Source organism: Typopeltis vanoorti, chromosome 13 (genome assembly GCF_054136105.1).
Source record: "Typopeltis vanoorti isolate ZY-2024b chromosome 13, IOZ_Tvanoo_1.0, whole genome shotgun sequence".
Classification (NCBI taxonomy): Eukaryota; Metazoa; Arthropoda; class Arachnida; order Uropygi; family Thelyphonidae; genus Typopeltis; species Typopeltis vanoorti.
The window spans coordinates 53,026,221-53,049,782 of NC_143561.1; the positions used below are offsets into that span (position 1 = coordinate 53,026,221).

The 23,562-nt window shown below is 37.0% G+C and overlaps 2 protein-coding genes across 4 annotated transcripts in view; one reads left to right on the forward strand and one right to left on the reverse strand.

Moving 5' to 3' along the window:
• The window catches only part of LOC150100155 (glucosidase 2 subunit beta-like), a 283,833-nt gene that overhangs the window by 172,778 nt on the left and 87,493 nt on the right, over window positions 1–23,562 (forward strand). For all 3 annotated transcript variants that reach the window (XR_016549237.1, XM_090402550.1, XM_090402551.1), the window contains one exon: window positions 20,864–20,933. Coding sequence is in view for 2 of the 3 variants with exons in the window: in XM_090402550.1 (XP_090258676.1) it covers window positions 20,864–20,933 (70 nt within the window). In the remaining variant the exon portion in view is untranslated. The remainder of the gene's footprint in view (window positions 1–20,863; window positions 20,934–23,562) is intronic.
• Cdk12 (Cyclin-dependent kinase 12) overlaps window positions 1–23,562 on the reverse strand; it is a 585,582-nt gene that overhangs the window by 105,797 nt on the left and 456,223 nt on the right. The gene's annotated exons all lie outside the window — the stretch shown is intronic.

Here is a 23,562-nt window from a genome sequence, read left to right on the forward strand (position 1 = left end):
TTCTAAGAGCTTCACTACCATTACCTGCGATGGTAGTGAAGATGAGTATGCTCTCATCAAGCACTTCTCTTATCAGGCAATCACAATTTTATCATGCCTAGTTCAGCACTCCTTTCTCTTCCTTTGTTTCTTTTTCAACTCTTTCTTTCTTTTTCCTCTCAACTGTATTAGTCATTAGATGTTTCTGCAAACTCTCAAGCTCATGCTTCATTCTCCCATTACAGCTAATTCTTCACATCATCCATTCTATCAATCTTATGCTGGTTTTTTTCTCTTTCTCTGTTTCCTATCTTCCATCTCTCACATTTTCATACTTGTTCACATGCTGCTTCTACCGTTTCATTCAACGTAACCTGTACTTTTGGCATTTTCAATATGCTTCCTGCACACTCTCAGTTTCAAATCAAATTTCACTCACTCTCAGTAAAGAATACATTCTACAAACAACTTGGTTTGGTAACTTTGGAACTGGACAGTAAATGGATGTTGATTAGCAGCTGATCATGATTTTAGAGTGTTGAAATAAAGTGGAGGAATGAATATGTCCAGTTTAGTAGAATATTGTCCTGGAAATACCTACAGAAGAGACATAAGGTAGAAATTGAATATATCTGGGAGTGGTTAGAGTGAATCTGTGAGAGAGAAGCACCAATTAATTTAATTGTCCTCTTCTGGATAGCATCAAGTTATTCAGACATCAAGCTATCACACCTCAAATATGTGAACATTATTCCAAGATCAGGAAATTTGGGATTTATATAGTATTAATATTTGTAGAAGAGTTAAAGAAACTGTTTAACCATATTTATGAAAGTGGATATGTTCCTAACGAGCTCCGGAATTCTATCTTTATAAACATCTCAAAAAAAAAAACAACAAAAAACAGGAGCAGTTTAATGTAAAGATTACAGACCAATAAGTTTAATAAGCCATGTAATAAAATTACTATTAAAAATTATATTGAAAAGAATAAAATCAAAAACAAAAAATGAATTAAAAGCTGTCCAGAGTGGATTTATGAGAAACAGATGAACAAGAGAGGGTATACTAGAAAGGAACCTGGAAATGCAGAAGGATGTTTATCTCTATTTTATAGATCATAATAAAATATATGATAGTGTTCACCTTAAGAAGTTAATAGAAACATTAATATAGAAAAGAACAGACAGGACATAAGGCTGATATCCTACAGATATTGGGACCAAGTTGCAAACATAAACATCAATAATTAAACTGTCAGAAACTTTCCAAATACAAAAAAGTTTTAGATATGTGCTTTCTCCTCTTCTGGTCAATCTCTACAGTGAAGAAACCTTTGAGAGTATGGAAGAAATGGAGTGAGTAAAAATAGGAAGAAGAAATATAAATAATCTTTGTTATCCAGATGATACTATATTGATTGCTGAAAAAGACTTTCAGAAGTAGAACAAATAAATACACATAGTAAAAAATATGGCTCTAAAGTTATGATAGTAAGCAGAGAAAAAAATATACCCAAAAGTTACAAATTAAAGTACACTGGTGTCCAATAAAGACAACACTATTCCTGAAGATTACAACTGAAAATTCAGAAAAATTAGCTCATGGCAATTTGTATATCTGATGAATTCAAGTAGAAAGCAGATACATCTTTAAATTTTTGAAGGGGTTATATGGTAGCACTCAACAGGACAAAAGGCAAAAAGAGGCACTAAGTGAATTGCATTTAAAGAAAGTTCTTTTTGTGAAGGAATAAAATTACAAACTTGGATATCTTGTAATGTCTAAAAGACATCACTAGATGATTTCATGCAGGGAAAGAATTATTGGAAAGTTTGAAAAAGGTCACAGAATTACTGATATTGCCAGAGAGTTTGGAATCTCACATAGCATTGTATCCAGGCTATGGGTAGCATTTCAAACCAATGGAATGTGTTCCAGACGTTTGCTAAGAGAACATCCTCAATCTATCACAGAGCATGAAGATAAATTTTTGGTTATAACAGCAAAATGTAATCAACATCATGGCAGATCAGCTTGTGAGTTGGCTTCATTCAACCACACAAATATCTTGCCAAACTGTGGCAAGACATCTGTGACAATTGGCTTATATGCCCAAAGGCCTGTAGTCTGCATCCCTTTATCCACAGCTCATTAGAGGATGTTTTCTGTTGTGTTATATTTATAAAAATTGGACAGGACACCATTGGACTAATGTGCTCTTTACAGATGAGAGTCATTTTAGTCTTTCCTCTGATTCTAGATGATACTTGATCTGGTGTGAAAGTGATACTGCTTGCTTGCCGTCGCAAGAATGTTCTTGAAAGGAATAGATATGATGGTGATGGTGTCATGGTGTGGGGATGCATTATGCTTAATGGACCACTGAGCTACAAGTGCTGGAAAAAGGGATTATGACTGGTGAACAATATTGCAATGAAGTTTTTCAATGTCATGTTCAATCGTTCTGTGGTGCTGCAGGCAAAGAACTCATCTTTACTGATGATATTGCCACACCACATCATACACAAACAGCAGAGATACTTCTAGAGATAGAGGATATTGATTGAATCGAGTGGCCAGCATGCAGTCCAGATTCTCAATCCCCACTGAAAACATTTGGGATGCAATAGGGAGATGCACTGCTACTCGAAGCTCTCCTCCAGAAAACAAACAAGGCCTTATCCTTGCTCTCAAAGAGGAGTGGGTCAGTTTGCCTCAAGAACTCTTGAGTAACTGTGCTAAGCATGATATGATATTGTGAGAGCTGCATTGCAGTTCAGGGTGGACATATTCCATACTGAAATGTCTCTCCGCATAGTTCTCTTAAACTGTACATTAGTTCCTTAATTGCATCCTTAGAAAATTTGTATCTTTTGCCAAAAACGTGTTGCACTTTAATTTATACAAAATTTATAACACATTTTATGTAATATAATTTAATAGTATGCTGGCGATAAATTTATGTCCACATTTGGCTGTAGTTTGAAAATTTTTTCATATAGAGGTAAAAATATAGTTTGTTCTTAGTTATTGGATACCAGCATAGAAAACCATATTAAAGAAAAAGTGTTACACTTATTTAGGTCAATTAATTACAGAGGATGAAAAATTACCGGCCTGGTTGGCTGACTGGTTAGCATATCCACTCTCCAGCCAAAAGGCTATGGGTTCAAATCCCACCAGTTTTATTTTCTGAAATATTTTTGAAGAATTATATACATTTTGCAGAAAATTTATTTAAATAGTGATATTGAGACCGAATGCATATTAATTATCGAGGTTGTGTGTAGGTTTTGTAGTGAATTTTGAACTTTTGTATAATACATTTAATGAAGACAAAATGGTTTTAAGAATTAGAACAACCAGACACATGGCATGAAAATCAAATGTGGTGAGTGGTATAGATTTTATGAATGTGATGTGTTTGTTGTTGAGAGATTAAACAAAAGAGGTGAGAGGGTGAGGATCTGTAGTAGTGATATATTAAGTGAGAATGATAGCGAGAAGAGTGAGCACGAGAACACGAGTGCAAAGAATGTGATGGTGAATACAGAAATGATTGAAAAAGGAAAAGGGAGCAAAAATGTGGAAGTGTGCCTGACTGACAGTGCAAGAGCTGGCACAACTATGAAAATAAAATGAGGTCTGACTGACAGAGCAATAGTGGAAATTATTGCTGGCGTGCAAGAATTGAAGAATGAAATTATTAATATGAGAAATTAGATGAGGCTTATACAAAATGAAATTACATATATGGTGGATACAAGTGGAAGAGTGCAAAAGAATAAAATGAAATATAGTGGAGAAAAAGAAGTAGCAAATGACTCAAGAGTAGCACTATATGGAGATTCAATTCTAATAGGTGTGGTGAATGAGAGGGTGAACAAGGTCTGCTTTCCAGGAGGAAGGATGAAGAGGGTGATTGAGACAGAGGATATGAGAAGTAAGAGTATGAAGGAGTTAGTGGTTCTGGTTTTAATGAATGATTTGGTATTGGGAGATTTCTTTCACTCTTCTCAATAATCTCCTAGGATGGATACTAGGAGATTATTGAGAAGAGTGAAAGAAATCAGATAGGAAGAGCAGTTTGAGTATTTCCCAGGTATGAAAAGTTAACTGCAGTAAACAGCTGACATCTTGAATGAAATGTTAGCAGAAATTTGTAAAAAGAAAGGAGTGCAGTTGTTTGCGATGTTGGATAATAAAGCCAGGAAAATGAGTGTGAGCAGAAATTAGCCACTTAAGCCAAGAAAAATCCAAGTGAGTTCTTTTGATATGTGGCAAGAAAAAGAAGAAATACTATAATAGGATGATGTCCTCAACTAACATCATTCTACCATAGGATGTTATCATCATCCTATGGAAGAATGATGTTAGTTGATGACAATGACAGATTGGTAAACGAAGCAGACGATGTAGAGCAGTTTATCAAATATTTCATCCTCATGGAGGAGGGACTAATGTTAATGAGCAGGATTTATATGGGGAATTAAGTAAAGTTGATGTTAATAAGGCAGCATGATTGGACAATATATTATCGCAGATCTAGAAGGAATTCTCTAGGCAATTAACTTTTTCTTGCTACATATCAGTCTGTAGTACCTTTAGCACAGTCATTTAACATGACTCTTGCAACAAGGCAAGTCTCAAATATGTAGAAGGTGGGAAAATTTTTTCCACTTAACGAAAGAGGGAGGGAATAAGACTGAGGCTACAAATTATAGGCCAATCCATGTGTCTGTAGTTCCTAAAGTGTTAAAGAGAAGTTGGTGAGGAATAGGATTCACAAATAGGATAATAACACCAGTATTCTTTATGATGGTAAGCATGCATTTTTTAGGAGAAGGTCATCTTTTAGCAACCTGCTTACATATTACATTTGGATTTTTCGAAGGCATTTGATAGACTGCCACATGAAAAGCTGGTGGGTAAATTGAAATAGATGGGATTAATTCATGGATAGCTGATTGGCCATCAGATAGGTATCAGCAGGTTGTGTATGTAGGGGTAGTATCCTAAAGGAGGAAGATCACTAGCAGAGTGCCACAGGAATTTGTTTTGGGCCCAACTAGTATGTTAAAGACATCAGGACTGGCTTAACCCAAGATATGCAACTATTTGCTGATGATGTAAAGTTGGGAAAAACTATGAGAAGTAGAGGAGATGTTCTCACTTTGCTGGAGGATCTCATTAAACTATGTGAGTGGTCAGGTAAGTGGAGCTTCAGTTTAATGTTGAGAAGTGCAAGCATCCCAACCATCCCAACCATGCAAATTTGGTTGGCATGGTTGGGATGCAGAATATACAATTAATGAGGTAATTAATTGAGTTGAGATTCGAGGAGGAGTTCAGATTCGAAGGTATTTGGTGAATGTAGTTGATTCATAACACTGTGGAAAGATAAGTAATTTTTTCAGATTTTTTCTAATAATACTGAGTTAATTTATGTATTTATTTGTTTTCTAAGTGTGCAAGATAGACTGAGTTATTTAGTCATAAGTAATGTGTGTGTCTGTGTGTATTTTGTTATGCATAGTAGAACAATGGTGACAACATCTTTGTTGGCTGAGCTAAATTTACGTAATTTTGTCCATTGTAAAACTTATGAGATGTACTCATTGTGAAAGTTGAAAGATTTGTAGGAGGAGAGCAAAACTGATGAGTGAGTGAGTAAGAAATGTTTTGAGAGTGAATGTGGAGAGAACAAATTACATGATTGGAGAGTAGAGTAGAGTAGAGAGTATTGATAGTAGCCTGGAAAATGTAAATGTCAGGGATAATACTGAAAGTGCAGTGGTGGAAGTTCAAGAGAATGTAAAAGAATAAAGAGATAGTGCACTTCCATGTAATCCTTTACAGGACAAAGCATGAGATTGAAAGGCTGCAGAAACAGTGAGAGATCAGTTGAACTGAGAACAGAAAAAGCAAGAGGTCTGAAGCAAGAATAAAAGCTACAAATAATAAAAGCACTACAAAATTTTGTATCCCTGGTTTGAAAATTAATAATATTAGTAATGCTGTTAGAATGCAGAAAGAGAAGGTGAAAGAATTGATAATTTTGGCTGGAACCAATGACCTGAGAGGCAAGCAATAGTGTATGATGGAGGAAATGAAAGAGTCATTGGAAGAATAGAAAAAAAGAAGAGTGAGAGGGTGAAGTTTGTGGGTCTGCACCATGCTATTGATAGAAGTGAACTGAGAAGGAAGGCAATGATAGTTAACGAATCAATACGTAGGGTGTGCAGAAGGAATAATGTAGAGTTTGTGGACCTATGGCCTGAATTTGATGAACAGAAAGATTTGTACAATGCTGATGGACTGCACTTAAATGGATTCAGAGTTAGGGGATCTAGAGAGAGCTTTGTTCACTGAGTGTGTGTGGAAGCGCAAAGTCAGGAAAGAAATTAGGGTGGATGCAGATGTGTGTGTGTGTGTGTGTGAGAGAGTGAAAGCACCCATTAAGGGAAGGGGAAGGAGTGTAAAAATGAACAAAGGCAACAATATCAAATGGGATAGTAAATTCAGGATGTGAGATGGTATGGGGCCTAAAGGGATGCCACAGTTTCTATATACTTATGCTAGATGCATTAGGAATAATTGGGAGGAATTTTTGGCATTGGTTAGTGCAATCTCGCAAAAAAGTTATAGGCATTAGGAAGATTTGGCTGACAACAAATAAGATAGTTGCAGGGTTAAAATATGATGGATTTAGTATTTTAAAGTTAATATAGTGTGAAGTTGAGGCCATTAGAACAAAATATAAAACTGGTTGCTGCTATAGGCAATGTTGCGGAAGTGATGATATGAAAGGCATTCATCAGCAGATTAATATAATTACTGCAAGTCGAGTAGTTATTGTGGGTGGGGGGGGACTTTAACTTTGGAGGCATAGATTGGAAGGAGGAGAGATCACATGGCAGGAAGGAAATAAAATTTATACACTTACTGAGAGATAATTACTTGAAGCAGAATGTGATTGAGGGGGGACTCAGGTTTTGACAGTGTTGGATCTTGCTATAGGATCAGAAGATCTGTCCATAACGAAGCTGACTACATTGCTTCCAATTGAGGAAAGTGATCATGTGGTCTCTGCTGGGGGGGGTAGCAAAACATGTTAAAATCCCAGTTAAGAAGTGGGTATATGTGTAACTACAAGGAAGGTGATTGTGATACATTTAGGAGGCAGCTTGAAGCAATATCCTGGCATAAAAATCTGCAAGGGAAGGTTGTTCACTGTCCATAGAGGATAGTCAAGGGTATTTGAAGAAGCAATATCACAGTGTATATACCCATTATCAGGAGGGTAAATCAGCTAGTAGTTAGATGGATGAGTAATATCTTTAAGCAAGAGCTGCAAAAAAAAAGATGTTGTGGAGGGTATATAAGAAGATGACCAGTTAACTCATAGACAGTAGAAAAAACAGGCAAGAAAGGTGACCAGCATGGTAAGGAAGGGAAAAATCAGATTATAAGAAGAAATTATTCCAGCACAAAAGGAACTACCAAAGAGTTTTTTTGTTACATAGCAAGTAGGAGGAAGAATGACTATGGAAGGATAACTTTAATCAGTGCAGGTGGTAGAGAGGTAACAGAGGCAGATGAAATTGTTGAGCTACTGAATAACCATTTTGCAAGTGTATATCGTCCATGTGAAGATATTGTTATGAGAGAGGTAAGAGGGACAGATGTGAGAACAGAGGTTCATGAATTGGAGGTATGTAGAATATTGCAGAATCTGAATGCAAATAGAGTTGATGGAATATTGGCTCATGTTTTAAGACAATGTGCAGAGAAACTGGCAATGCCTTTGACTAGGCTGTTCTTTTTAATTTAAGTCTCAGCTTTGTCCTAGTCCCAAGGAGAACAAAATAATTGTTTTGCAAAATGAGGATCTAAGTCTGTAGTAGCAAATTATAGACCAATTAGTATCTCAGGAGTGGTGGTAAAAGTACTGGGAAAGTTGGTCAAAAAGATAATTCAGGAATGGGTGAATAAGAATATGATATTCTATGGAGGCAGTATTGATTTGTAATTGGTCAGTCATGCCTTAGTAATCTACTATCTTTTTATAATAGAGTGACAACTGAGTCACTCTATTATGATAGGGGGTAATCTTTGATTACAAAGCTTGTAATCTTTTTGATGAAATTGATGAAGCCTGTGATTTGCAATTAGTTGTAGATAGTGTGTAAGTTAAGAGGGCATATTGCTAAAGTCACTAGGGTAGCTAACAGGATTACTTGGTTATTGAAGAATGCATTAACAAGCAGAGATAAGGGAGTTATCATTCCTCTTTATAAAGCCTTGATATGACCACATCTGGATTACTATGTTCAGGTCTGGTCACTTGGGTATCTTGGGAATGGGGAAGTGGTGCAGAGGATCTTGAGATGAGTGACCAAGATAGTGCGTGGTCTGTGCAATGCTTCCTCTGAGTATAGATTGAGGGTTTGTGGATTGTGAAAGTCGGTGGTTCATAGGGGAAATATGGGGGATATGATAGAAACATTTAAGTTACTTAAAGGATTATATAGGATTGATGCAGGAGAAATGTAATGTTTCAGCACTTGGCTAGAGGGGAAGAACATAAGGTCATTCCTGGAAGTTGGGTAAGATTATGGTTAGCAAGTGGATGAGGACTAGATTTTTCGCTTAGAGAGTGGTGAATCTGTGATCTTTGAGATCTCCGATCCATTAAGGGACACAGCTGTAGTCACTCTTAAGGGAAACAGGGAGTTAATGTCATGTTTGCAACAAGCACTGTGCTAATTCTATATCAAAATCAAAAGCCAAAAAAAGCAATCTGTATTACTGCATACAAAATGTTTTACAGTGATTATTATTTTTTCGAAACTAAATTCTGTTTGTGTTCATTCGAAAAGGGAAATAAAATCATAGAGCTTCCTTTTAAAAATATATTTTAAAAAATTCATTCTCTTAAACAGCTGTCAACTACTTTTCCTTTCTTTTAGGCTTACACGGTGATCCAAATGCATTTTTGAAAATTATGGAGACAACTACCGTGTTTGAATAAAAACTTTAGTTTAATATAATTAAAATCTACATTCGACATTTTGATCTTTATGTCAAGGTCATCTTCTGGAGCGTACAAATATACACAGGAAACAAGCTATACTACAATCAAACTGGTTCGTTAAAGACACTGACCAACCGCTACCACAATTGTTGGCCTGGTGAAAAAAAAAATAAAAATAAAAAAAAAATAAATAAATAAAATAAAAAAAAATAAAAAAAAAAAATAAAAAAAAAAAAATTATACATCAACGCTAGAGTCCTATTATTAGTGTTGTCTAATATATATATATATATATATATATATATATATATATATATATATATATATATATATATATATATATATATATATATATATTAAGATCATTCCAGCCAGTTGGTATGGAATGGTTTCTAATACTAGTTACGGATTGGTTTATCAGGATTTCGCAGGATTCCTTAAATTTCCTTTCGTACCAGGTTTTTGTGCGGTGTAAGGAGCAGGTACTTTACCAGTTGATTTGTTGTAAGGTGCTGAGTGTGTGGTCTGAGAGGCCTGCTTCACCATAATGGTTATATTTAATGTGTCTAATGTGTTCTTTCTTGCGTATAGGGATTGTCCGTCCTGTTTCACCAATGTACAGTAAGTTACAGGTGCAGCGGATGCAATAGACTCGATGTGCTAATGGGAGGAGAGGATCCTTAGAGGAGCTGAATATGGTTTTAAGTTTAGTGGGTGGTTTAAAGGTGGCATTGAGGTTATAATGTTGTAGGATTCTGTTGATTTTTTCTGATAACCCTTTAATGTATGGGATGGCTATGGTTTTACTGTAATCTAGATTCGTTTTTGTTGTAGTTTTATAGAGTATTTTTTTAACAGTATTTTTGTTATAGCCATTATTTATGAATGTGTCACTAATGATTTTTAGTTCTTGTTTCAGGGCTTGCTGGTTAGAGCAAATAGTTGTGGCTCTGTTTTTAAGGGTGTTAATGACTCCATATTTTTGTGATGGGTGGTGGTATGAATTCGCATGTATGTATTGGCCAGTGTGTGTGGGTTTTCGGTAGACCGTGAAGGATAGACTGCCTGAAGGAAGACGTGTAACTAGTGTGTCTAGGAATGGGAGAGAATTTTGGTTTTCGATTTCGATGGTAAATTGTATGCGTCCGTGTTGTTTGTTCAGGTGGCTGAGGAATGTGTTTAGTGTTTGTTGCCTGTGCGGCCAGATCGTGGACACGTCATCAATGTATCTGAGCCAGACTGTTGGTCATAGCGTGGCGGAATCAAGAGCCCTTTAGTATTTAGGACATGTCCTAAATACTAAAGGACGGAAGATGAAACAGGACGGACAATCCCTATACGCAAGAAAGAACACATTAGACACATTAAATATAACCATTATGGTGAAGCAGGCCTCTCAGACCACACACTCAACACCTTACAACAAATCAACTGGTAAAGTACCTGCTCCTTACACTGCACAAAAACCTGGTACGAAAGGAAATTTAAGGAATCCTGCGAAATCCTGATAAACACCCAAATATCAATAACAAAGATGGCATGAAAATTCCAAGGATCTGGATGGCACACATTCAGCCTACCTAATATGAAAGATCCAGCATAAGTCAGGACTCTAGCCAATCCGTAACTAGTATTAGAAACCATTCCATACCAACTGGCTGGAATGATGTTAATATATATATATATATATTAGACAACACTAATAATAGGACTCTAGCGTTGATGTATAATTTTTTATTTTATTTTATTTTATTTTTTTATTTATTTATTTTTATTTATTTATTTTTTATTTAATTTAATTTTTTTTTCCACCAGAGGTCAGGCCAACAATTGTAGTAGCAGTTGGTCAGTGTCTTTAACGAACCAGTTTGATTGTTTCCTGTGTATATTTGTATGCTCCAGAAGATGACCTTGACATAAAGGTCGAAACGTCGAATGTAGATATTAGTTATATTAAACTAAAGTTTTTATTCAAACACGGTAGTTGTCTCCATAATTTTCAAAAAGCTGTCAACTACCATAAAATGATTGATAAACCAAATTTGATTAGTTTCTCAGTGTTGTATAACCTGTATGATGCAGTTGAATAAAAAATTTGGACTAAGACATGTTTTACATTAACAAGAACTTAGATTAGTTCTGCTCGGTCACCATAATACTGCTGTTCTTCTGATAACTTAGCCTGGCATTAGTAAGGTGGGGTGTCACAGACCCCCAAAGATTTTAAATTGACTATAACATTTTAACAACGTGTGGCAGTGAGTCACGCCTCAGTATAGCTTCCCCTCCCATAACCCACTACTCGACACCATAGATGACAGACTGTTGCCTGCAAGCAAGTTTAGTGTGCAGAGGTGTAAAGTATGCTGGGGTCCCCACCCCATCCCACCTTATTAATGCCGGGTTAATCGTACAAAACCCAGGAAAAATATTGCAAAATTTTTGGATACTTTTAAAGTATCCAAAAAAAGATTTGACATTGCATCTCCATATATGTGAGTATGAATGAAATAATAACAAAAGAAAGTCATTTTTTGTCATACTCAGTGCATATGGGTGTGGCAAATCCAAGGTACCTGATGCTGGACCATGCCTTACTTCATGTAATATACAGGGTGTTCGGGATAAATTTGACAGTTTCGTAAGGAAAAAGAAAATCTTCTTTGTATCTATTAAATTTAATGAATTGACAAAAAAACATTACAGGCAGAGTTAATTACAATACTATCAACAAGATTTACTCAAAATAACCACCATTAGCATCGATCACAAGCTTCAATTCTGCTTCGGAACCTCGAACAAGCTGATGCTACAGTCTCCCTGGGAAGGGCCGCAAAAACTGTTTTAATTTTATCCATTAACTGGGCTTTTGTATTACTGGAAGTGCGATTGGTGTCTTTTTCAACTGCGCCCCATACAAAATAATCCATGGGGTTAAGGTCTGGGGAGTTTGGAGGCCAAACATTTGGACTGGTGAAGTCGTAGAAATTTTCAGACAACCATTTTTGACTTTTCCCAGAGGTGTGGCAAGGGGCCGAATCCTGCTGCCATACATACGGCCTACCATTGGCTACCCTTGTTATCCAGGGCTTGACTACAGTTAGCAACTCCACGAACAAAGCCCGAATTCCAATGCCAGGGTTCTTCAACACCTGTTCCTGCAGATTTGCGAGGAATTCTGCTGTACGAACGCAATCAGATCGTCTGCTAGGGATCTTTCTTCTTGCTACATCCTCGTAGTCACCATTGCAAGTCTCTAGTTCATGCCTGATTGTTTTTACTGTATTCAGGGAGCATTGGGCAGCAGTCGTAATATCCTTATTTTGATGGCGGGCACGAATCATCATGATACAAGTTATTCTCTTCCATGATTCAGGTGGGTTCCAGCTATCCATCCTTTCTGACATCTTGTATATGAATGAAGAAGGGTCCAAACTTTTAAATGAAGAGAAGTGTGTGTTAATACATGTAACTTACGGAAAAATATAATTAATTATAAATATGTCAAATTTATCCCGAACACCCTGTACATCAGTTATATTATTTTTGTAGACTAGTCCTTCCCCTTTTTTCTTTCCTTCTTCCATTTATTCTTGCTCCCCCCCCCCAATGCTATTAGGTATTTGAGGGCTACATTTCATCTTATGCAGTGGGAATCTCCCTAACCTAGTAGGCAGAAGTTCCAAGTTCCAACCCACCTGGCCAATGTGGAATGAATTGGCGGACAAAACTTCCCAGATATTTGGAAAGGGCCTCTGCAACCCTTCCACTGTTTTTCTTGCAGTGACTTCACTCCAAAGTGCTGATATGGCTGTGCCTTATAATACATCTCATGCTGCATCAGTTGTTGTGCAGAATAATCACATTCAGAGCTTAGGCAGAGGATCCTGTTCGAGAAGAATATTACAGTCTCCAACAAAAGTCAATGATTTTGTGAATGAGGAAAGGAATTTCACAGAGGCACATGGAATGTTTCGGGTCTATTCTTGAGATTGCCTGTAAAGAAATGGACAGGTATAAAATTGACATCCTGGGAATTACAGAGACCAGATGGAATGGAGAAGGTCACTTCAAAAGATAGGATGGTAAGCTATTTGTTTACTCAGGAAGTGACTCAAAGCATCATGGGATAGCTGTGATACCGAAGACAACTCGGGCAGGATGCCTTCTTGGGTATAACCCAATTAATGACAGGATACTTTCTATTAGACTTAAGGCTCAGCCTGAATATTATTATTAGTACAGGCAACTCTAAGGAGTCCTTAGACTCATCGAGATAGGCCCTAACATCATGTCAAGAACAATTAACCAACATTCACACAGTATCTATCATACTTCGCCTTGAACTCATTTACAGTCATGGCACTCACACAGGGCCGGTCCGATAGTATCTGATGCCATTAGGCAAAGAAAATTTAGGCGCCCCATACATTGCTCTATATATTTTTTCCCCGAACTATGTAGCAAAATCTGGTGCTCCGAGGCTTATCGTCCCTAAGCGATTGCCTAGGTTCGCCTAATGATAAAACCAGCCCTGCACCCACAACAGACTCTGGAAGCTTATTTCACTCTTTCACCACTCTCCAAGTAAAAAACATAGCTCTAACACCCTTGCTAACCACACTCTTGCCCAGCTTCCATGGATGGCCCCTAGTCCTCCCACCACCAGTCCTGTTCTCAAATATATCTTCTGAATTAATCTTATAGAAACCCTTCAGTATTTTGAATGTCTCAATCATATCATCCCTCTTCTGCCTATCAACCAATTTCTGCAACCCACAAATCTTCAACCTGTTCTCATAAGGTTCATTCCATAGACCTGCTATCATCTTGGTCAATCGTCTCTGGATCCTCTCCACCTCCTCCATTTCAAGAAGAAACCCTGCTGCCCAAATTTGGGCACAGTAGTCTAGGTGGGGTCTTATTAAGGCTCGATACAGAGAAACAATAACCTGTTTGTCTCTGCTTGTTAAAGTATTTTTCAGCAACCAAGTGATTTGATGAGCTGATTTAGCCACTTTTGCGAAATGCTCCCTAAACTTCAACTCCCTATTCACCAACACTCCCAAATCCCTGGCCTTGTCAATCTCCTGGAGTACAGTTCCACCAATGTGGTATACTGCTGCTAACCTTTTCACCCAAAATGCAAAACCTTACATTTTACCACATTAAATTGACATCCATTCTCCTTAGCCCAGTCCTCCAAACCATCCAAATCATCCTGCAAAATTTCGACATCTGTGCATTCACTATTGCTCTACCCAACTTTGCATCATCAGCAAACAAATGAACATTTCCTCTCAGATCCTTTCCTATATCGTTAATGAACAAATTAAACAGTAGTGGTCCAAGAACAGAACCCTGTGGCACACCACTAGTCACAGGCCGTCTTTTGGACTCTACTCCTGAATAAACCACTCTCTGATATCTCTCCATCAACCACCCTCCTATCCATCTCACCAACCCTATATCCATCCCCATATGCTGCAGTTTACTGATTAGAATTTATGTAGTATCCTGTCAAAGGCCTTAACAAGGTCCAGTAGGATCACTGTAAACCCATTATCCTTATCTAGTTCAGCCATCACTGTGTTATAAAACGTGAGCAAGTTAGTGAGGCATGATCTACCCTTCACAAAACCATGCTGTCCCCCATACAGTATCCCATTTTCATCTATCCATTCCTGTATTCTCCTCTTGACTATTTTCTCCAAGACCTTGACAACGATTCCTGATATGCTGATTGGTCGGTAATTTGCAACAGCAGCTTGGAGCCTTCTTTATGCAGTGGAACTATTTTCCCCTCTTTCCACTCCCTTGGGACTAACCTAGACCCGAGACTCAAATTAAACAAAATGGTCAAGGGCACTGACAATTCTTTAGCCGCTTCACATACGACACGAGCTGGTATACCATCCAATCCCACAGATGTATTGACATTGAGGTTTTTGTAATAGACCATTCACCTCCACTTCATTCACCATCATTCCCGTATAAGCTGTTGGTTCCTTCATTCCTGCAATGTCACCAAATGTTTCAATTGTGGTAGTTTATGCACCCCACATGGATAGGCCTGATGAAGAGTAAGGATTCTATGAAAACTTACATACTGTTTTGGACTGCCTACTAAGGAGAGACATACTTTACATCTTAGACCACTTTAATGCAAAAATGGGGAAGAGTATGAGAGTTAGGCCTGAGTGTTGCATACTTGGTCTGAGTGAACGTAACATCCGTGGTGTAAGACTGGTGAAATTTGTTCATGCTAACAGATTAGTTATTACCAATGCTTCCAGAAACACCCACGATGGACGTATACTAGGATATCTAAATACAAAATTAATAACGGAAAAATTCACATAAAAAGATTATTTAATAGTATAATTTTCGCATGTATGTCACAGGCATCTTCAGTACATTTTAAGCTCAAATTAAACAATAACTAATAATTCCAAAAAGTGTCACCTAAGTAGCTAGTGTAAGATAACTAAAAAGGTCAATAAATTTCCTTAAAAAAAAAAAATTATATATACAATAAAAAGTTAGGAAAGATTAGCTGATTTATAAAGTACTATCTCCCATAAAGGGGATAGACGTAAACCATCGGATCTGTTTAAGTTAGGAGAGTGAAGTAAATTTCACTCTCCTAATAATTCGATGCTTTCAGATAAACGAACATTTGTAAATAAAGAAACAACATCTAAACTGATCATGATATCCGAAACGTCCAAATGAAGATCTGAAATTTTATTTTTGAAATCCAAAGTATTTTTTATATAAGTGTCTGTTCTTCTAGTTGAAGAAGTGAGTAAATTTGATAAAACTTTTGAAATTTTGTAAGTGGGACAACCTATACAATCTACAACTGGCCTCAACGGAATGCCTGGTTTATGAACTTTTGGAAGACCATACAATCTTGGTGGATGACCAAAGAAGGTTTTAAGTTTTTTCTTTTGATCTTCATCCCATGTAGATACATTACATATAAGAGAAGTAAGTTTCTTCAATTGACTCCCGGTAGGATCCGATGCATGAGGCCTATAAATTGAATAGTTGCAGAGTAATACAGACATTTTTCTCTCATATTCCTTCCTATCTTGAATAACTACAGCCTTCCCTTTGTCAGCTTTTGTAATAATTAAATTATTGTTATTCTTAAGTGATTTCAATGCTTTAAATTCAGAGTAAGAAAGATTAGGACATGGAGGTTTGGCGTTAAAAAGAATTTTCGCACATTCAGAACTAAACCTTGGCTGTTTTTTGCGATAAGGATTGAATACCTCTGTCTATGTTTTGAAAAAAATCCATCAGGGGCACCTTATTCGGAACAATGCCGAAATCACGTCCTTTTGATAAAAGGATGTGATTCTTACTTAATTATTACAAAAGCTGACAAAGGGAAGGCTGTAGTTATTCAAGATAGGAAGGAATATGAGAGAAAAATGTCTCTATTACTCCGCGACTATTCAACTTATAGGCCTCTTACATCGGATGTAAGAGGCCTATAGCTTAAAATTTACTGAAGATGCCTGTGACACACAGGCAAAAATTATACTATTAAATAATCTTTTTATATGAGTTTTTCCATTATTAATTTTGTATTTATATGTCTGCTCACGGTATTCCATTATTAAAACTTACTAGGATATCTAACATTGATAGGTCAAGGCACAGAGTGATTACATCTTGGCTCTCTAGCAGTGGAAGACAAGCATCTCTGATGTGCATACTTGTCCTGGAGCAGATTGTGGTACAGACCATCAGCTAGTAAGAGCCAAAGTAAGACTAAGACTCCAAAAACTTCCAATGCAGACACATCCCACTAGACTGAATGTTAGAGTAATTCCTAGTGGATTCACAGAAGAAAAATCAACTCGATTGGATGATTTTTTGGAGACCATTGAGGAGAACTCACCTGAAATGCTTTGGGAAGGAGTCAAGGTGACAATACAGAATACATCCAAGAAGTATCTCAGCCCAATAAGAAGACCAAGAGACCGATGGATATCAGATTCAACATGGGAACTAATAAAAAAAAATGCAGCTGGAAAAACAAACAGAAACTTAACACAAGGACTGAAGAATATAAGAGATTACACAGAGAAGTCAGAAGAGCTATCAAGCAGGACAAGGAAAAGTTTTATACTAATAATTTTATTCTAATAATAAAAAAGGCAGGAATGGAGCATTGCTAACAGGAGAATGGAAATCAAAAACAGATGGAAAGAATACTGTGAGGAACAGTACAATAGAGTAGATAAAGAAAATTTGGAGCAGGCTTCTCACCAGTAAAATTCCAATTTGGAACCTCCTCCACTTAAGCATAAGTTGAAAGAGCAGTTAAGTAGTTTAACAGCAGTAAGGCCCCAGGTGCAGATGGAATCCCAGCAGAGTTAATTAAGGACACAGGGGATGGAGGGATAAGAGTGTTTCATAGATTGATGACAAGGATATGGGAGATAGGATCATGACCTAGAGACTGGAAGAAGTCAGTTTTCATACCACTACATAAGAAGGGGGATATGAAGGCTTGCAAGAACTATACAACTATTAGTTTAATATCTCATGCAAGCAAAATTTTATTGAAGATGATGCTAAATAGGATTGAGGTAGAGATGCCAGAAGAACAAGCAGGTTTTAGTAAAGGTAAGAGCACCAGAGATCAGATCTTTGCCTTAGACAGATCATAGAAAAATATAAAGAATTTAGACTCCCTCTGGGAATGTGTTTTTTGGACTACTCCTCAACACACTTCAGATTGATAGCCAACTTGTACAGGGAGCAAGAAGCCATGGTAAGAACAGATGTTGGATTACCTGATTGGCTTCAGGTTGGAAAGGGAGTCAGGCAAGGATGTTTACTTTTTCCTTACTTGTTTATTATACATGCTGAGGACATCATGCGTGAAGCACCAGATGAGCTCAGGACAGTAATTAGGATAGGTGGTAGATTGATCAGTAATCTGAGATATGCTGATGATACTGTACTCCTCTGTAATGACAATGAAGAACTAGGACAAATTCTTGATAAAGTTAACAAGATCAGTAATAATAGAGGACTTCAACTCAAACCTATCAAGACAAAGATTATGGTTCTCAAAGGAAATACAAATAGGGAAGCTCTTGAGAAACAAGTGTATCTTATGGAGAAAGAATTGAGGAAGTCAGCAAGTTTGAGTAAGTGGGATCCATTATTAATGTGAGAAATTGCTGTTCAGAAGACATCAGAAGATTAGAATGGCTAAAACAACAGTCAGAGACTTGTCTAAAATCTGGAAAGATGGATCTATCTCCATGGGAACAAAGTTGAGGATTTTTGGATGTAGTTGCCTTTCCAACAGCAACTTATAGATGTGAGACTTGGAACTTAAGGAAGTCAGATAAGAAAAGGATAGCTGCTTTTGAGATGTGGTGGTGCAGAAGGCTGTTGAGGAAATCATACACTGAAAGGTGTACAAATTAATGGGTGTTAGAAAAAATCAGTAAAACTTTAAAGCTCCTTAAGGATATTGACAGAAGAAACCTAAAATATTTTGGACACATTGAAAGGAATGGCAGAGGACTTCTCAGAACAGTAATAGAAGGTAAAGTTCCTGGAAAAAGAGGAAGAAGTAGACCATCAATGAGATTGATGGATAGTATGTGTGTATGTGTGGAGTGACTGATCTTCAGAGAGTTGAAGCCTCCAGAAAAGCATACAACAGGACTACATGATGAGGCCTGGTGTGGCACATCACCAAGCATTGGTGACCCTATGGCATCTGTGGATGCCCAGTGAATAGATGATGAGTGGTGAATGAATGGAATGGTTGCCTGAATCAGTTGTCAGTGCTTCGTCTGTTAATGGTCTCAAGAAGAGGTACGATAGATATTGTATTGTAGTCTGAATCTCCCATGATGAGTCTGAGATGAAAGATGTGAGTGTGATGGCGGACAGAGAAAGAACATCACTATAGATTATGACAATAATGAGGAGGAGGATATGGTTATGGTGCCCTTGTATAAGGCTTGATTAGGCTATATATACATTGCTCTGTGAAGATTCAGTCACCTCATTTCATGGGAATGAGGACGTATTGGAGAAGGTTCACTAAGTTAGTGTCAGGTCTATGGAATATCAGATATGAGAAGAGATTGAGAAAAATGCTACTTGTGGAGCCTTATGAATAAAAGAAGTAGAGAGGGATATGATTGAAACATAAGTTGGTCAGGGGCTGTTATCAGATCAACGTGCAGCAGGTTTTTCACAGAATACTAGTGATAAGGATAGAACAAGAGGCCTTCCCTGGAAGTTGAATAAGGAAAGTGTGAGCAGCAGAGTGAGAAGAAGGTTGTATACCTGGAGAGTGATTGAGCATTGCCTGAAAGTCAGTGGGGAAACCATGAATGGGTTTAAGGTATGGTTTGATGAACTTTTTGCATGTGAGTATGGACCTCCAATGATGAATCTTTTGACTCTATGGAGATCAGATGTTAATAATAATAATAATTATTATTATAGAATATATTAAGTCAGTGAGCTTTAAACTTTTTAAAGAGATGCCCCCCTTTTTTTTTTTTTATAAAAAATTTTTTGCACCTCCTGTATGTACGTTTCATGAAATAATTTCACCTATAGTTTTCTTAGCATGTATTTTTTTTCTAGTTAAACTAGATGCTTTTAGTATTTTATAGAACACATTTGCAATTCAAACCTAACTAAAAGTAAAATAGCATACAGAGATATTTATTTATTATTATTATTATTATTATGGTATCTCCATGGAGTCAGTAGACTCATCGCAGGAGACCCAAACTAGCAAAACAATATCTGTCATATCTCTTATTGAATTCATTTACAGACGAAGAACTCACAACTAAGTCAGGCAATGAATTCCACTCATTCATCACCCTCCAGGGAAAAAAAATCTTGTTCTCACACCCTTATTAACCACATTCTTCTTTCATTTCCAGGGATGACCTCTTGTTCTTCCATCACTATCACACAGCTGAAACATTTCCCCTGCATCAATCCTATAAAACCTTTCAGTAATTTAAACGTTTCTATCATATCCCCCTCTTATCTGCCTATCAACCAACCTCTGCAATCCACAAGCTCTCAATCTATTAATGTAGGGAGCATTTTCTTACATCACTCACCAACTTAGTCACTCTTCTCTGAACCCTCTCCACAGCCTCCTCATCTCCAAGGAATCCAGGTGACCAGACCTGAGCACAGTAATCCAAATGTGGAAGTACCAATGCTTTATAAAGGGGAATAATAACCTCTTTATCTCTGGATGTCAGTGTGTTCCTCAACAACCAAGGAATCCTATGTGCAATCTTGGACACCTTAGCAATGTGTCCCCTGAACTTCATCTCACTATCTACCAACACCCCTAAGTCCCTAGCCTCATCAATCTCTTGGAGTACTGTTCCATCAATGTAGTACACAGCTGGTAATCTTTTAATCCCAAAATGCATAAATTTACACTTTTCCACATTGAACTGACATCCATTACTTTTTGCCCATTCTACCAGCTTATTTAAATCATCCTGCAAACTTTCAACATCAGCTTGATTTTTTATTGCGCTACCCAACTTTGCATCATCAGTAAACAACTGAATATGTACTCAATGGAATATTGAGTATATGTGGGATTTATGCTCGAAAGAAACAATAATATTTATAATTGCTTTGTGCCCCTCCTCGCAAAAAGGATCTCATGTCCCCTTAGGAGTCATGCCCTACAGTTTGAATAACCACTGAATGAAATAATTCAATCAAAAATTTCCTAAGTTTTAAAAAGTTAATCTAGCAGACCATCATGGAATGCCAGACTCAAGTCTTTATTAAAACTTACAGTTGCTGAAAAAGCAAGGGAGCAAGTTGAAGAAATCAGTTTAATTTTGGAACAGATTGCTGAGGAGATAAGGTAAGGATAAAAGTTTATTATTAAAAATACTATATATGAAATCATTCTAAATGCAGATTATTTTAAAGTAATTGACATCTTCATGAAGTAAAATGGTATAGCTGGATTCTCTTGAATTTTTCAAACAAGCACTCTAGTTATTTGAAATATATTTCAGATAAGTACAAGATAATGACAATATTAATTAGTTATGGTTCTCTATATTGTCATAAAACTCACTGTAGGATTTCCAAAATGTAACAGGCTTCACTGGTCTTTGCAGAATATAATGCAAATACATGCGAGAGAAAATTGATATGCATCATATCAGTTATACAGCAGATTAATATTATTATTCAATATGTATAGCACTAAATTTCTGGGCCAAATATGTTTGTCAATATAGTTGTAATTAAAAAAAAAACATTATTACACCTCAGTAACTTGCTCACGTTTTATAACACAGTGACAGCTGAACTGGATAATGGTAATGGATTTACAGTGATTCTACTGGACCTTGCTAAGGCCTTTGACAGGATACCACATGGAATTCTAATCAGTAAACTGCAGCATATGGGGATGGATATAGGGTTGGTGAGATGGATAGGAGGGTGGTTGATGGAGAGATATCAGAGAGTGGTTTATTCAGGAGTAGAGTCCAAAAGACGGCCTGCGACTAGTGGTGTGCCACAGGGTTCTGTTCTTGGACCACTACTATTCAATTTGTTCATTAATGATATAGGAAAGGATCTGAGAGGAAGTGTTCATTTGTTTGATGATGATGCAAAGTTGGGTAGAGCAATAGTGAGTGCACAGGATGTCAAAATTTTGCAGGATGATGGATAGTTTGGAGGACTGGGCTAAGGAAATTGGATGTCGATTTAATGTGGCAAAGTGTAAGGTTATGCATTTTGGGGTGAAAAGATTAGCAGCAGTATATCACATTGGTGGAACTGTACTCAAGGAGATTGATGAGGCCAGGGATTTGGGAGTGTTGGTAGATAGGGAGTTGAAGTTTAGGGGACACATCGCAAAAGTGGCTAAATCAGCTCATCAAATCACTTGGTTTCTGAAAAATACTTTAACAAGCAGAGACAAACAAGTTATTGTTCCTCTGTATCGAGCCTTGATAAGATTACTTTTAAGATTGACTACTGTGCCCAGATATGGCGGCAGGGTTTCTTCTTGATGGGGAGGAGGTGGAGAGGATCCAGAGGCGATTGACCAAGATGATAGCAGGTCTATGGAATGAACCTTATGAAAACAGGTTGAAGATTTGTGGGTTGCAAAAATTGGTTGATAGATAGGCAGAAAAGGGGTGATATGATTGAGACATTCAAATTACTGAAGGTTTTCTTTAAGATTATTCAGAAGATAATTTTGAGAATAGGACTGGTAGTGGAGGACTAGGGGCCATACATGGAAGCTGGGCAAGAATATGATTAGCAAGGGTGTTAGAGCTAGGTTTTTTACTTGGAGAGTGGTAAATGAGTGGAATAAGCTGCCAGAGTCTGTTGTGGGTGCTACGACTGTGAATGAGTTCAAGGCGAGGTATGATAGATACTGTGTGAATGTCGAATAGTTGTTCTTGACATGATGTTAAGGCCTCCCTCGATGAGTCTGTCGACTCCTTGGAGTTGCCTGAAATAATAATAATTATTATAACAGTATAATGGCAAGGAGAGTGTGCATGCCTGCTGTAGATGGCATATCCAAGAGTCTATCTGCTCTCACTGCATATCTCCATTCTGTCCTTTCTAAACCAATAAGAATGAAACATATATACACTGACAAGTGACAATGATGCTGAAATAAATCTTCCTCAAAAAGTAATTCAACAAAAAAAAAAAAAAAAAAATCCAAGCCAAGCACAATACATAACTGTCAATATCCCTACCCAAAAAAACCCTTACCTTCACGAAATTCACATTACCAACATTCCGTGGCATAAAAAATGGCAACATAAATGATGGAAATCATCACTTGCGGTCATCCGGCCCAGACCTCTTATCTCTCGACAGAAGCTCAAATTGCAGCTGTCTAAATTACATGCCTCATGATTCCTTTTGACAAACAATGCCTTTGTGAGATCAGGCATTGCTTTCTAAAGAATGGAGAATTTAAAATCCTCTACTTTTTTTTTTTTTTTTTTTTTTTTTTTTTTTTTTTGAGAATCCATGGATTTTGACCTCCTAGGATTTTGATTTTGACTAGGATTTTGACCTCCTAGGATAAATAAGCATATGAATCCTAAGATTCATATGCTTATTTACCAGTCTTCAAACACTGAAAACCACTCTGACATCATTATCATCATTTTCCTATCTATGAAGTTCAAGCTTCTGCAAATCAGCTATCCAAATAGTGAAATCATCTTTCTAGGTGACAATATCCACAACTTCAACTAGCTCAAATTTTCCAACAATACTGACTAAGCAGGTCAAGATGCAAAAATTTTTGCTATGAAAAATGACTTGACAGAAATTGTACATATACCTACTTGAATTCCTGATAATCCTCTTCACGCTCCCAATGCTTTTGATCTCATTTGAATCAGTTCTCCTTTGAGATACATCATAGGAGTAACTCAGATCACAATTTTGTGCAAGTCTCCTTTCACAAAGAATGCCTTCTTCCAACCACACTCCCA